The sequence below is a fragment of the Macrotis lagotis genome, chromosome 5 (assembly GCF_037893015.1).
Source record: "Macrotis lagotis isolate mMagLag1 chromosome 5, bilby.v1.9.chrom.fasta, whole genome shotgun sequence".
Taxonomy (NCBI): domain Eukaryota; kingdom Metazoa; phylum Chordata; class Mammalia; order Peramelemorphia; family Peramelidae; genus Macrotis; species Macrotis lagotis.
This window is the reverse complement of record NC_133662.1, coordinates 3310981-3323383: the sequence shown is the minus strand read 5'-3', so window position 1 is coordinate 3323383 and position 12403 is coordinate 3310981. Positions and strand designations below refer to the sequence as shown.

General features: G+C 38.9%; 1 protein-coding gene across 4 annotated transcripts in view; it reads right to left on the bottom strand.

Annotated features, from left to right (window-relative positions):
* The window catches only part of TCP11 (t-complex 11), an 84301-nt gene that overhangs the window by 9284 nt on the left and 62614 nt on the right, over nucleotides 1-12403 (bottom strand). For 3 of the 4 annotated variants that reach the window (XM_074236490.1, XM_074236488.1, XM_074236489.1), the window contains 7 exons: nucleotides 8895-9027; nucleotides 6907-7027; nucleotides 5313-5533; nucleotides 3766-3902; nucleotides 3387-3598; nucleotides 3106-3287; nucleotides 2125-2288 (listed from right to left, as the gene is read on the bottom strand). In XM_074236490.1, coding sequence (XP_074092591.1) covers nucleotides 2125-2288; nucleotides 3106-3287; nucleotides 3387-3598; nucleotides 3766-3902; nucleotides 5313-5533; nucleotides 6907-7027; nucleotides 8895-9027 — 1170 coding nt within the window. The remainder of the gene's footprint in view (nucleotides 1-2124; nucleotides 2289-3105; nucleotides 3288-3386; nucleotides 3599-3765; nucleotides 3903-5312; nucleotides 5534-6906; nucleotides 7028-8894; nucleotides 9028-12403) is intronic. The other variant, XM_074236491.1, reaches the window with a different exon arrangement.

Here is a 12403-nt window from a genome sequence, read left to right as displayed (position 1 = left end):
AGAAATGGTTGTTAGATTGGGCAACTAGGAGATGGAGGACTTTGGGGGGAAGGGGGGCTGTTTCAGTTGAAGGATGAGGCTGGAAAGGAAAATGTATCATTTAGGAATAAGTAAGCAAGGGAGAGCAAGTAAGGGCCCTGGCTACAGATGGCCAGCAAGTGATGGATTGCAAGGAAGATGGAACCCAGTGAGGGCTTTTAAGGACATGTGTGTGGTGAGCAAGGAGGGATCCAGTACAAAGAGAGTCAAGATGAAACAGAAAGAGGTTGTCCTTAGTATAGAGGTTGGTAGCTTCTTCATGAAATATGAGTGGAGGAGATGGCAGAAGTTGTGTGAATGTTGGGAGAAGAAGGAAAAAAAGGAAGCTTTCAGAAAATGGTCTCAATTTCTTTGTGATCAAAAAAAAGTAAAGACCTAGTTGAGAGAGTGTGAATGTGGACTGAGGAGCAGGATCATGAAAGTCTTGAGAGAAGAGATTCAAAATAGCCAGTGAGAAAAGGGCAAATAGCAAATCAGTGGGAAAAAAGAATGTTTACCTTCCTGCAGTAAGGGCCCAGATGAAAGTAGATTAGAAGTTTTCTTGCATCCCAAAATCATATAATTAGAGCTTTGAAGGGACCTTAAGAACCCCTGGATTAAAAGATCATCTATCTAATCCAACACTCTCAACTGGTGGTGCCCTTGAAAGAAATGTTTGGAAAAGTGATTTTGGAAGGAAAGATGATTTTTTTTTTGGTATATATTGAGTTTAGGATGCCTATGAGATATCCAGTTCAAAATGTCCAGTAATCAGTTACAATGTGGACTGGCCCTCAGGAAAAAGACCATGAAAAAGACCATGACATAAGTCTGAGTCATCTAAATAGAGATGAGGAGTTGACCAGGAGAGAGAGGAAAGTACAAAGAGGCAGGAAGCAACACAACTGTCTCTGAAGCCTTGATCTCTGACTGCTCTCATATCCAGTAGACTTTCTCCTATACCAAGTTGGAATTATATACCCATGCCTAGAACTAGAGCACATAAATGGGCTCCTATTAAGTTAAGATAAAATTTAAGGAAATTCACTGCAATCCTTCAGTGAAGCAGCAGTAGCTTTGTACTAGAGAAATAACTGAAATGAATGGCCTGACAAAAAACTGGAAAATAAGGGGATGCCTATCATTTGGGGAATGGCTGAACAGGTGTGCTGTATGAGTGTCCTGGAATACTATCGTTCTGTAAGAAATCATAAGTGTGACCAGACTTTGAAAAGCCTGGGAAGATTTGCATGAACTGATGCTGAGTGAAGTGATCACAAAGTGTCCAGTTTTCTGCTTCTGCCCAACTACGACAGACTTAGCTCCCCTTAGCAGATCAGTGACCCAGGACAATTCTAAAAGACTTGTAATGAAAAATGCTATCCACATCCAGAGAAAAACCATGGAGCCTGAATGCCTACCAAAGCATAATATTTTTACTTTTTAAAACTTGTTTTACAATTTTTTTTCCTTTTATCTCATGTTTGTTCCTCTTAATAATAATTCTTCATTCACAACATGACTAATATGGAAATATGTAATCATTATTATACCTGTATAACCTACATCAGAATACTTGCTGTCATGGAGAGGAGAGAGGGCAATGAGATGTAGAAAATATGGAACTCAAAAGCTTACAAAAAGATGAATGTTGAAAACTATCTTTGAATGTAATTGAAAAAATAAATTAACATTCAAAAAAAAAAAAAAGAAATGATGGTCAGGTCCCTGAAGTATAATAAAAGTGTTTCTGAAAGATTACAAAAACCAGACTCACACCTTCTATAAAGCATAGCAACAAGTTGACAGAAATCAATAAACAATTTCTAATCATAGCTAGCTGTCTAAATTGGTGTATCTGGAGAAGGGCTGGAATACCTAGGGAAGTCAGTGGATGGGACAAAGAGTCTCACCTAGAGTGAATGCCTTGTTAATTAGCAAGGCCAGGTGTTCATAGAACAGAATTATTCTCTGGATAGCCGTGGCTTGAGTCTGAAGACCAAAGGGTCAAAGCAGCACTTCCAAGAACATGGAGCCTTTTATAAATGATTTTGTGTCTATTTGCTGGAGATAGAACATCTGTCTTTGCCCACAAGTATGACTTACCAATGATGCTACGCACACAGTTGTCCTCCTTGGCCACACTATGGATCTGACCTGACAGGGAAGCCACGTTTTCTTTGCTCAGGGCAGGAAGGTTCAGGTCTGCAAGGGCCTGTTGTATTTCCTGAAGCACTTGGTCACTTATACTCAGCAAAGCCTCATTGACCCTGAATCACAGAAAACAAAAAGCCGACAACTTCTGAGTCTGTGCCTTTAAAGTGTCTTATGTAGAAGGACCCTGATGAAAAAAAAAATCCCAGTCCCTCCCATCCAAAGGCCAGCAAGGTCATAACAGAAGTATAATGCAATAGTTTCAAGTTTGCATTCAAGAGAATTGCCTCATAGATACAATTTTAGGAATTGCCTCATAGATACAATTTTAGAAGAGTTGGCAGAGACCTTAGTCCAGTGCCCTCCCTTTACAAAAGAGGAAGCTGGTATACAGAGAGGTTAAGTCCAAGGCAATGTAGCTGGTCAGTGATGGATCCAGGAATAGAACCCAGTTCTCTGGACTCCCGGAATAATCATAGCACATACTTTTTTCCATTTTTCCTAAAATAAGAAAAACTCAAATTTACTTCTGTGTCAGTATCTGTTCTAAGAATGCTCATCAACACTTTGACTAGTTCCACAAAACAATAGGTTTCCTCTTCTAAGTGTTCTTGGATGGTCTCATTAGGAGTCTACACTGCATATAAGGGAGCATGGGTAGTGACTGATCACCTGACCCCTGAGTAACCAGCTTTACCAAGACTAATCTAACATTATCCACTGGACAGAAGATGAAACCTTTATGCTTCAAATGCCCGCTTTGAATGAAAATAATACTATTTTCTCATGCTCCAAAGATGTCAAAAAAAAGCATTAATGAAAACTTTAAATAGCTCCTAAGAACATTTATATGATAAAAAGTAATCATTTGCTGATTTCCTGCTTTCCAAATACATCCCGTCTCTGCAAAAGATCAAGATTCATGTTACTCACTTTGATTGATTTCCCTCCAAGAGGACTTTGATTATTTGTTTCAGTTTGTCTACAAACTGTGGTGAACCCAGTAACTTAGGGCCGCAGTAACTATTAGCTACTAGCAGCACAGAGGCCAAAATGGTCAGTTGATTTAACTGGCACTGAATCTCCTGCAGCCGGGTCCTGTCCATCATCACAGTCTGAGGAGATAAAAAACAACAGGTGGTCAACATGGAAAAGAAGCCACCCCAAGCCCCTGACACCAAAGCATAATGAAATGTTCCCACGAGTGGCCATACCTCGGGAAACTCCTCATTGTTGGGGTCCCAGTGAAGAAGGTTCAGATAACCCTGGTTTAGCACCATTGAAGGGCTTATGATAGGATTGTCTTTCATTGTCTCATCTGCAGGTGAAGTACTGATTTGGTCCGGAGGGTCATAGGATGGGGGAGGGGGTGCTTTGACTTCAGCAGCTGCTTGGCTTAGCCACTTTGTGGTGTGATCAAGGAAGTCTACAGGGAAACAAGATTCAGAGAATCCTCCAGACTTGGTGGCCAGCTGAGCTGCTGCCTGGCAGGGGAGCTACAAAACTTCTAATTCCTAGCATTTACTCCCCTACAAGCATGAAACCAGCAGTCATCCCCACATTGCCCCATCCTGCCCTCAGTCCAGTACGTACTTGGCATCCTCTGGAGGAGCTCTTGAAATTTGGCCCGTTCATATTGGATTGAGTGTTCCTGTAGATGAGGTCTTATACTCTGGATGGTGAAGTTCACCATGTCCATTTTCATCAGGCCTAGAACATGGAATATCTCCCTGCCAAAGGAGGAAATCAAAAATTAAGCCCTTTGAGAAGCAAGAAAGACTCTAAGGAAAGAGCCCAGGGCTAGCTGTCCTGGCATTTTAGACCTAGAAGCATCCTTAGAGGTCATCTAGGTTAATTCTTCCATTTCTAGGAGAGAAAACTGAGGCCCAAAAAAGGTGAGGCAAATTGTCTTATCCAGGATCCTACAGCTAGTAAATAGCAGAACTGGCATTAGAATCTTTATTTGTTCAAGTATATTATCAACTTAATAATTACAAACAAAAACAATAAACCTACCCTAAACTCTTCCCCTGTAACATAACAGAACCAAATGAATTAAGGTCTAAAGAAAAGCATTTTCCATTACACCGTAATACTTCTTTGTTGTTGTTGCTCAGTGCTTTTGTCAATCATTTTTAACTTTTCATGGCCTTAGATTTTGTTGGCAAAGATGCTAGAGTGTTTGCAATGTCCTTCTCTTAGCTCATTTTACACAGGGGAAACTGAGGCAACTGGGTTAAGCAACACCCCTAGGGTCACACAGCTAGTACATGTCTGAGGGTGGATTTGAACTCAGCTTCCTAACCCTCCATCCCCTGCAACATCTTAACTGCACATAAGATTCTCTTCTGGATTCACTGGAAATACAAACTTGAAATATGTCACTTTGGTTTTTTTCCATACATAAAACAGGGATAGCTGCTATTCCTACCCATTCACAGGACTTGTGTTTGCATAAAGAAGGTTACAAATGACCTCTAGTTCTCTGGAAGAAAGACATTAATGGATTCCATTATGATCACAAGTTGCACATATGTAGAGAACTTAATTGACTTTCAGGAATCAGTTTTTAATCCATGTAGATACTCTATCTTAACACAGATCACAATCCCTTGATGTCTTAATAGATGGTCTATGAGAGTTGCTATTGCTGAAAAATGGATCACACTGGCCAGCCTGCAGATAAATCTCTAAATTTAGCTAGGTTGGTCCCCAAAAATCAGAGTGATCTATGACTCCATCAGTGTATCCATGTTTGAAAATATTTGAGGACCTGCCTGAGCTGCCATAGCCTTGAAGAAACATGGGTTACTCCTCCACACCACTACACAGGTGGAAGATCTATCAAGCAAGGGTGAGAAAAGAGCACAAGATCAACCCTGCCATTTTTCCTTGAAAAATAAAATCCAGCAGGCATTTGAAGGAACTTTAACTGATCCTTGAAATGAATCCTTTAAATGAGATATAAATATTGGTGTGACTTTTCATTACTACTTTGTGTCAGGGACTGTGGTTGGGGTTCTTTCTATCTTGGCAAAGAGAAACACATTTTAATCAGGCCTGACAGAGCTAGACTTCAGAAAGTGTTCCTGCCCAGGAGATGAAACTGGTTTCTGAGGCCACTGCTCTGGTTTCCCCACCTCAGGAGCTGCACGGGATCTGTTATGCTCTCAAGTTTCTGAACCTCTTCATCTCGAATGGGTGCACAAAGCATTGTCATCATGCTCAGGATGTAGGTTGAGAGATGAGAGACATCCAGGGCTCCATGGTCAGCTTCCTGCTTGAGAAGCTCCATATCTATCACTTCTTCAATCTGACTTTTTAGACGACTCTGACGAGGCAGGAGCAGCGATAACAAAATCTGTCCAGGAAAGAAAATCCATTGCCTATATTTACTGCTTAGTAAAGCAAAACTTCTCCACAGAGCCATCAGTCTTTAGTTAAGACCAATCCTTTTGATGTCTAGTGGATGCCCAGGAATCTTGGGCCCTGGGCTTTCTCTAAAACAGATAATATTTTGAACAGGACTTGTTAACCCCTTGTGAAGCCCTCAAGGGCTATATGCAATTTCAAATGCATAAAGCAAAACACACAGGATTTCAGAGGAAACCAATTGAACATTGAAACACAGTTATTCAAACATAGTTATTAAAAAATATATAGGGGCGGCTAGGTGGCATAGTGGATAAAGCACTGGCCTTGGAGTCAGGAGTACCTGGGTTCAAATCCAGTCTCAGACACTTAATAATTACCTAGCTGTGTGGCCTTGGGCAAGCCACTTAACCCCGTTTGCCTTGCAAAAATCTAAAATAAATAAATAAATAGATAGATAGATAGATAGATAGATAGATAGATAGATAAAAATATATAAACATGATCCCAGACTACAGGGTAAGAACTCTATAGCAGTTCCTGTCAGTTGCCAGCAAGCATCTAGCAAAAATGTCTTATGTGCCTAAGGTAGCTAGATGGCACAGTGGATAAAGCACTAGTCCTGAAGTCAGAAGAACCTGAGTTCAAATTTGGCCCCAGACACTTAATACTTACCTAGCTGTGTGACCTCGGACAAGTCACTTAACCCTGACCGCCTCACATCCAGGCCATCTCCAATCAACCTGATCCATTTCTGGGCACTGGATCCAGATGATTTCAGAGATGAAAGTGAGTCTGCTGACATTGCATAGCACCCCCTCACTCAAATCCAATTCACATGTATGTCATAGCATCACCTCCCTGATGTTATGGTTTTGTTCAAAAACCTATGTACCAGGACAATCCTTAGAACTCTCTAGTGAAGTAGATAAGTAAAGAGCTATACAAAATGCAAACAGAAGAGAGACAGTCTACAGAGGGGCTCACCTTCCACTGAAGGTGAGATCTGGAAACCTTGGAGAACTATCTTTATGCTATGGCAATGGTATTTACACATGCTTTGCTCAAAGGTTTTTCCTAATTTTCCTAACTGGCTGCTCTTTCTGCTACCTCTGAAAGCTCTAGCATGTTCTCTGGTAGTCTCTTCTGGAATTTATGATGGTGCTGTGGATAGTGACATACTTGTCTTAAAACATACTACTAAATTGTAAAGGTCAAGTTCGCATCTTTGTTTCCAACTAAAGAACCTAGGACAATCCCTTTCACTTTATATTAAATGGGGAGTATGCTGGACTGGGGATTCCATCCCCAAACTTGAGCCATCCCAGGAGATGACCCAGCACCATCCTCACAATAGCTCACCTCTTTGATTTCTTTCAGAAGTTGCAGAACATAAGTGTAATCTGGAGGAGTAGCAGACAGCTGCTCTCGAAGATGGTCCCAGAAAGCATTGTGCATTGTCTCCTTTATCTTGCTTTCCAGACTAGTAGAGGACAAATGAATAACTTCAAACTTTTTCATCACTCAGTCAGCCAAAACTTAAATACTGTGTGTGCCATGGTCATAGTTTGAGGCAGCTAGATGGCTCAGTGAATAGTGAGCATGCTGATCCTGGAATCAGGATGACCTGAATCCAAAGTTGGCCTGAGATGCTTTGCCTAGCTGTACAGCCCAAGTAAATCACTGAACCTATGGTTGCCTAATTCACTGGAGATAGAAATGGCAAACTACCCTACTATCTTTGTCAAGAAAACCCCATGGACAGTATGGTCCACAGAGTCATGAAGAGTAAGGGCCAAACCTTCTGCTAAGGACTGTAGATAAAAGTAAAAAAGTCAACAGTTCTCTCCAGGAACTCTGACAGCTAAAGGGCTTGAATGTCCTGACCTTTGTTTAGGGGACTAATACATAAAAAAAAAGGATGTGGTCTGTACTGGGAAGTCATATCTATTTCTGGTGATGGACATAAACCCAAGATCTAAAAACAGACTTTTACACGTAGACAGTCACTAATATGGCCAAGCTATGAAGGCACAGTTCCTCAGGTAGAATTCTTAAAGGATAGAAGTGTTTCAAGTGAAGATAACTGAAAGGGTTCTCTTTTGATGTATGGATTTGTTTGTTCTCTTTTTAGAAACCCACAAATATGATCAGAATCATTCCAATTTTTAATTAATTTAATTAATGGAATAATCCATTCAATTTTTAACATTTTCTCACTCAACATTATTAAGATTATTGTTATTTAATAATATTATATTATATATAACAATATAATATAATATAACAATATAATACTGTGATTATTATTAATAATTATTATATTATCCACATACTCTAGTTGAGGAACTAACAAAACACAAATGAAAACCTGGAGTCACCATTTTGTTTTGACTTCCTTCTCCCCTCCACCACAGTCAACACCCATAGTTTTCCCTAGAATTCCAAGTCAGAGCCCTTCCCTCTCCTCTAGCAGCTCACTTCCTCAGCTGAGCTATTTGCTGACTGTAAGAAGCAATTGCCCAGTCCTAAGGTTGACTTGGAACTCCAGGGACAGTGAAGGTGATGAGGGTAAGGGTACAAAGAGTGATGCAGGTGCCAGTCTGGAAATTTCAACAAAGTCTTAGTGCCCTAAAGGGAATTGGGTTTGGCACACCTTCTCTCACATATGTCCATTGTGACCTACATTAACTCTAATCTGGGCGGTACTGTCAGGGTCAAGAGGGAGGCAAAATGAAGAGATCTACAAATTTGCTAATGTTTTGCTATCAAATGGGAAAACTGAAAAAAAAATCTGACTATGGAATTAATGCTCATTAAGTTTTATTTGCATTGTAAAACTACAGGAAGGGCCCAAAATACTAGTCTTCTGGGATTCTTAGGAGTCTGGGAACTGGATGTATATGGCCATTCTGATATACAGGATTACTATTTTAAAGTCATTTATGAGACAAAGTGTTCGACTGGAATGTTAGATTGTAAGTACAGTTGGCAACATCATCTTTGGAAAAATATTCTTTTAAAAAAGTGCCAGTCAATTAAAAAAGGAATGTAAAACTGCTAGAGTCTACTTCCTCAGGGTCTGTTTGAGAAGATCTAAAATCTACATGAACTATTAACTAGTAACTGGAATTATGCAAACTCCCACATTAATTTGACCTTGGTTAATAGTTCTTCAACACTTCAATACCAATAATTACACACAAGGACTAAGGATATCTTTTTCTATTTGAATAAAATTTAAGTTCAAGCTATGAGATAAACTTTGAATTTAGTCAAAAAGAGCCTGTTTTCTAGATGTATCTGTGCAGGGAGAGAAAAATGAATGAACTTTGAGAAGAAACATCTACCTATCTGGAGATAAGGCCATCTCTTCCATATGGAAATCCTGGTTCACCACAATTTCATGTGCAATGCTCATCTTGGAAACTCCATTAACTGTCTCCATCAGCTCTGTGACAGAAAGACCTTGTGGAGGGCTACCTGGAAAAAGGAGCAGTAGCAATCCACAGTGGATTTTACATAACATTAAAATAATATTCATAGAATCACTCAGTCCTTTAAGTCCCAAATTTAGATTGAGTAAAGGGATCTTCCACAGGCTAGCTGAATGAAAATATTATATTAAAATTCTGTAAAGACAGATCTTTCTCAACTCTAATGTACTTTGTCAGTGTTGAAACTTCATATGGTAGTATAATGTGGAAAATGATGCTTAATTAATGTTCAGCCTCTGAAAACAGAATCAGACTTTGAAGGTTCACAGGGACCTTGGAGGTCATGTGACCAACCCACAGCTAAAAAGGAATCCTTAAAATGTCATATCTGCTAAATAGTCATCCAGAGCTGACCACTTCTGAGAGAAAAAACTTACTATCTCCAAAGACTGGGATGGCTTTCATTAATTAAAAAAAAAACTTCTTTTCACCAAGCCCAAATAAGAAGTCTAATTCCTGAATAATGACATAACAGCCTTTCAAAACCTTGAAGACAGCTGCTATGTCATCCCCTCCTCCCCATCCTTCCAAAGCACTCTCTACAGATAATACATCCTGAATTTCTCCAACCTCTTATCACAGGGCATCCTGATTAATCTCCTCTAACTTATCAATGTCCTTGCTAAAAGGAGATGCCCCAAATTGACTCTACTACTCCAGGTGTGTTCTGAACACACCTGGTCTGGTTTTCTGCTTCCTTCTGATGTCCTATACTACAATAAGGATAAATAACGATTTCACCAAAAAAAATTTTTTTAAGTGTTTGGATATAAATTATCATCACTATTCATGAACTGAATAGCTGAATGTGGCATCAATAAGACTTGTCTGAGATAATACTAGACCTATCTTGGCCTCAATTTCCCCTTCTGGAAAATGAGAATGATAATAGTGCCTATCTCCCAGGATCAAGTGCTTTGCAAACCTTAAGGCTCTCTAAAAATCGTACCTATTATTATTATTACTATTATTACCATTCACTAACCTCTTCCTAAATCTGATGCTACATGGTGAAGATTAAAGTTTTTTTCTGCAGTTATGTTTCCAGGCATTGATGTAATCAAAGCTTAATTTTTTTTCTGTTTATATGCTGAGACCTTGAAAAGTCGAGTGCAAAGCAAAAAACTATATATTGACTATTTTCTCACTTCTATTAAAATTTCATTAATCTGCTTAGAAAGAATTCATCTCTAAGATGTATTTAGTATAAATTACATTTGAAAATCTTTATATTTGTTCCAAGGAGTACTCTGCCTTTTCATTCAACCAACTGTGCAATTAAGTCTCCTATAAGCCCTTGCAGTGAAAATGAATGCAGTTGGGGCAGTTGGGTGGTGCAGAGCACCCACCCTGGAGTCAGGAGGACCCGAGTTCAAATTTGACTCCAGGACACTCAATACTTATCTAGCTGTGTGACTTTGGGCAAATCACTTAACCCCATTGCCTTGCTAAGAAAGAAAGAAAGAAAGAAAGAAAGAAAGAAAGAAAGAAAGAAAGAAAGAAAGAAAGAAAGAAAGAAAGAAAGAAAGAAAGAAAGAAAGACAGAAAGAAAATGAATACAGTCTCTCCATAGATAATCCACAGTACAGTGGATGGAGTGCTAAACCTGGAGTTAGGAAAATCTGAGTTAAAATTTGGCCTCAGACCCTGGGGAAGTCACTTAACCTCTGTCTGCCTCAGTTTCCTCAACAGCTAAATGGAGATCATAATAACACCAAATCAAAACTATTCATAAGACACAGCACCAAATCTGACACACAGCAAATACTTAATGTTTAGAATACCTAATCTTTATGTCACTGAAAAAAGTATGATATATATGATCTCATTTATCACAGAAACATGCAGTTTAGAGTCAGCTGTTCTTATGACCACCCTAAGAATTGTGAGGGTATTATCCCCATTTTATAAATACAGAGAAACAGGCCGAGATAAATTAACTTTTTTGTATAATAGGGAAGAAAAGTTGAAAGAAGATAATTCAGAGTGAATGAGGAAATAAGCTAGTGTTCCACAAATTTGCTTCTGTTTTCTCTGCAAAGAAAATAATGTTTAAATTGTAGAGAATAAAAATAGCTAATAAGGAATTGATATCCAAAATAAACTAACTGCGAGATGGTAACCATTCAAAATGCATTTATTAAGGGCCTACCGTGTGCCAAACAAGGTGCCAAAAGTAAGACAGTCACTGTCCTCAAAAACCTTATATTTTATTTAAAGGGAGAGGAAGGAAACAACAAGCACAAGTAAGTAAAAATAGGATACATACAAAAATAAATGCAAAGTTAATTGGGGAAAGGAGAATCAGAAAAGACCTCAAAGGAAAAAGCCCCTTAAACTGAACCTAAAAGGAATATAAATGTTCCAAGATGCAAAGGTAAGAAAAGACAGCATTCCAGGCATAGGGACTAGTATCCAGTCAAGATGCAGATGTGCAAAAAAAAAAAAGAGGGAGGGAATGTTAGATAGGAGGGACAGAATGTAAACCAATTAGATCACCACACAGTGAAGAGAAGGCATTTGTAATCAAGTTGGAAAGATGAGCTGAAGCCAAATGATGAAGGGTTTTAAATGCCAGAGGAACTTCTATATTATTCTTGAGATTGTGAGGATCCATGATAGCTTCTTGAACACAAGAGATGTGAGCTGGTCAAACTTGTGCTCTAAGCATAACTCTAAGATTGAGAATTTAGAACAATTTAGAATAATAGTCATATCCTTGGTAGAAAAAGGGAAATTAGGAGGACATGTGGTTTGGGAGGAAAATAAATTTTATTTTGAACATGATCCTAGAGCGAGTTTCAGATGCCCATTGGACATCTAGGTACAGGTGTCTAGAAGGCTGGCAGAAACATTGGAATATAGATCAGGAGATATAGATTGCCTGTGTGGATATGGGAGTTCTCTTCATGGAACTGATAGATAAATTCATGGGAACTGATAAGACTGACAAGGAAGAATATAAATATAAGAGGAAAGTTCCCAGTGCCACTTAAGGAATTGCACATAGATGATTATCCTACAAAGGTGAATGAGGAGGATGTGTCAGATAGGGAGGAAATATCAGAAGAGAGCAGTAGCACAAAGGGAAAAGAAAAAAGAGGAAATGATCAGAAGTAGTAAATGAGAGAGAGAGAGAGAGAGAGAGAGAGAGAGAGAGAGAGAGAAAGTCAAAAAGGATATAGGTAGAGAAAAAGTCATTGGATTTAATGCAAAAGAAGATAGTTATTTCATCAGGCAACTTTCAAAAGAAATTAAATATCATAATAACATCAAAATATACTCTAAATATTGTACACATTAACAGCAACATGGTAAGCTGATTGACTATGATGAACAGTTTCTCTCAGCAGTTCAGTGAC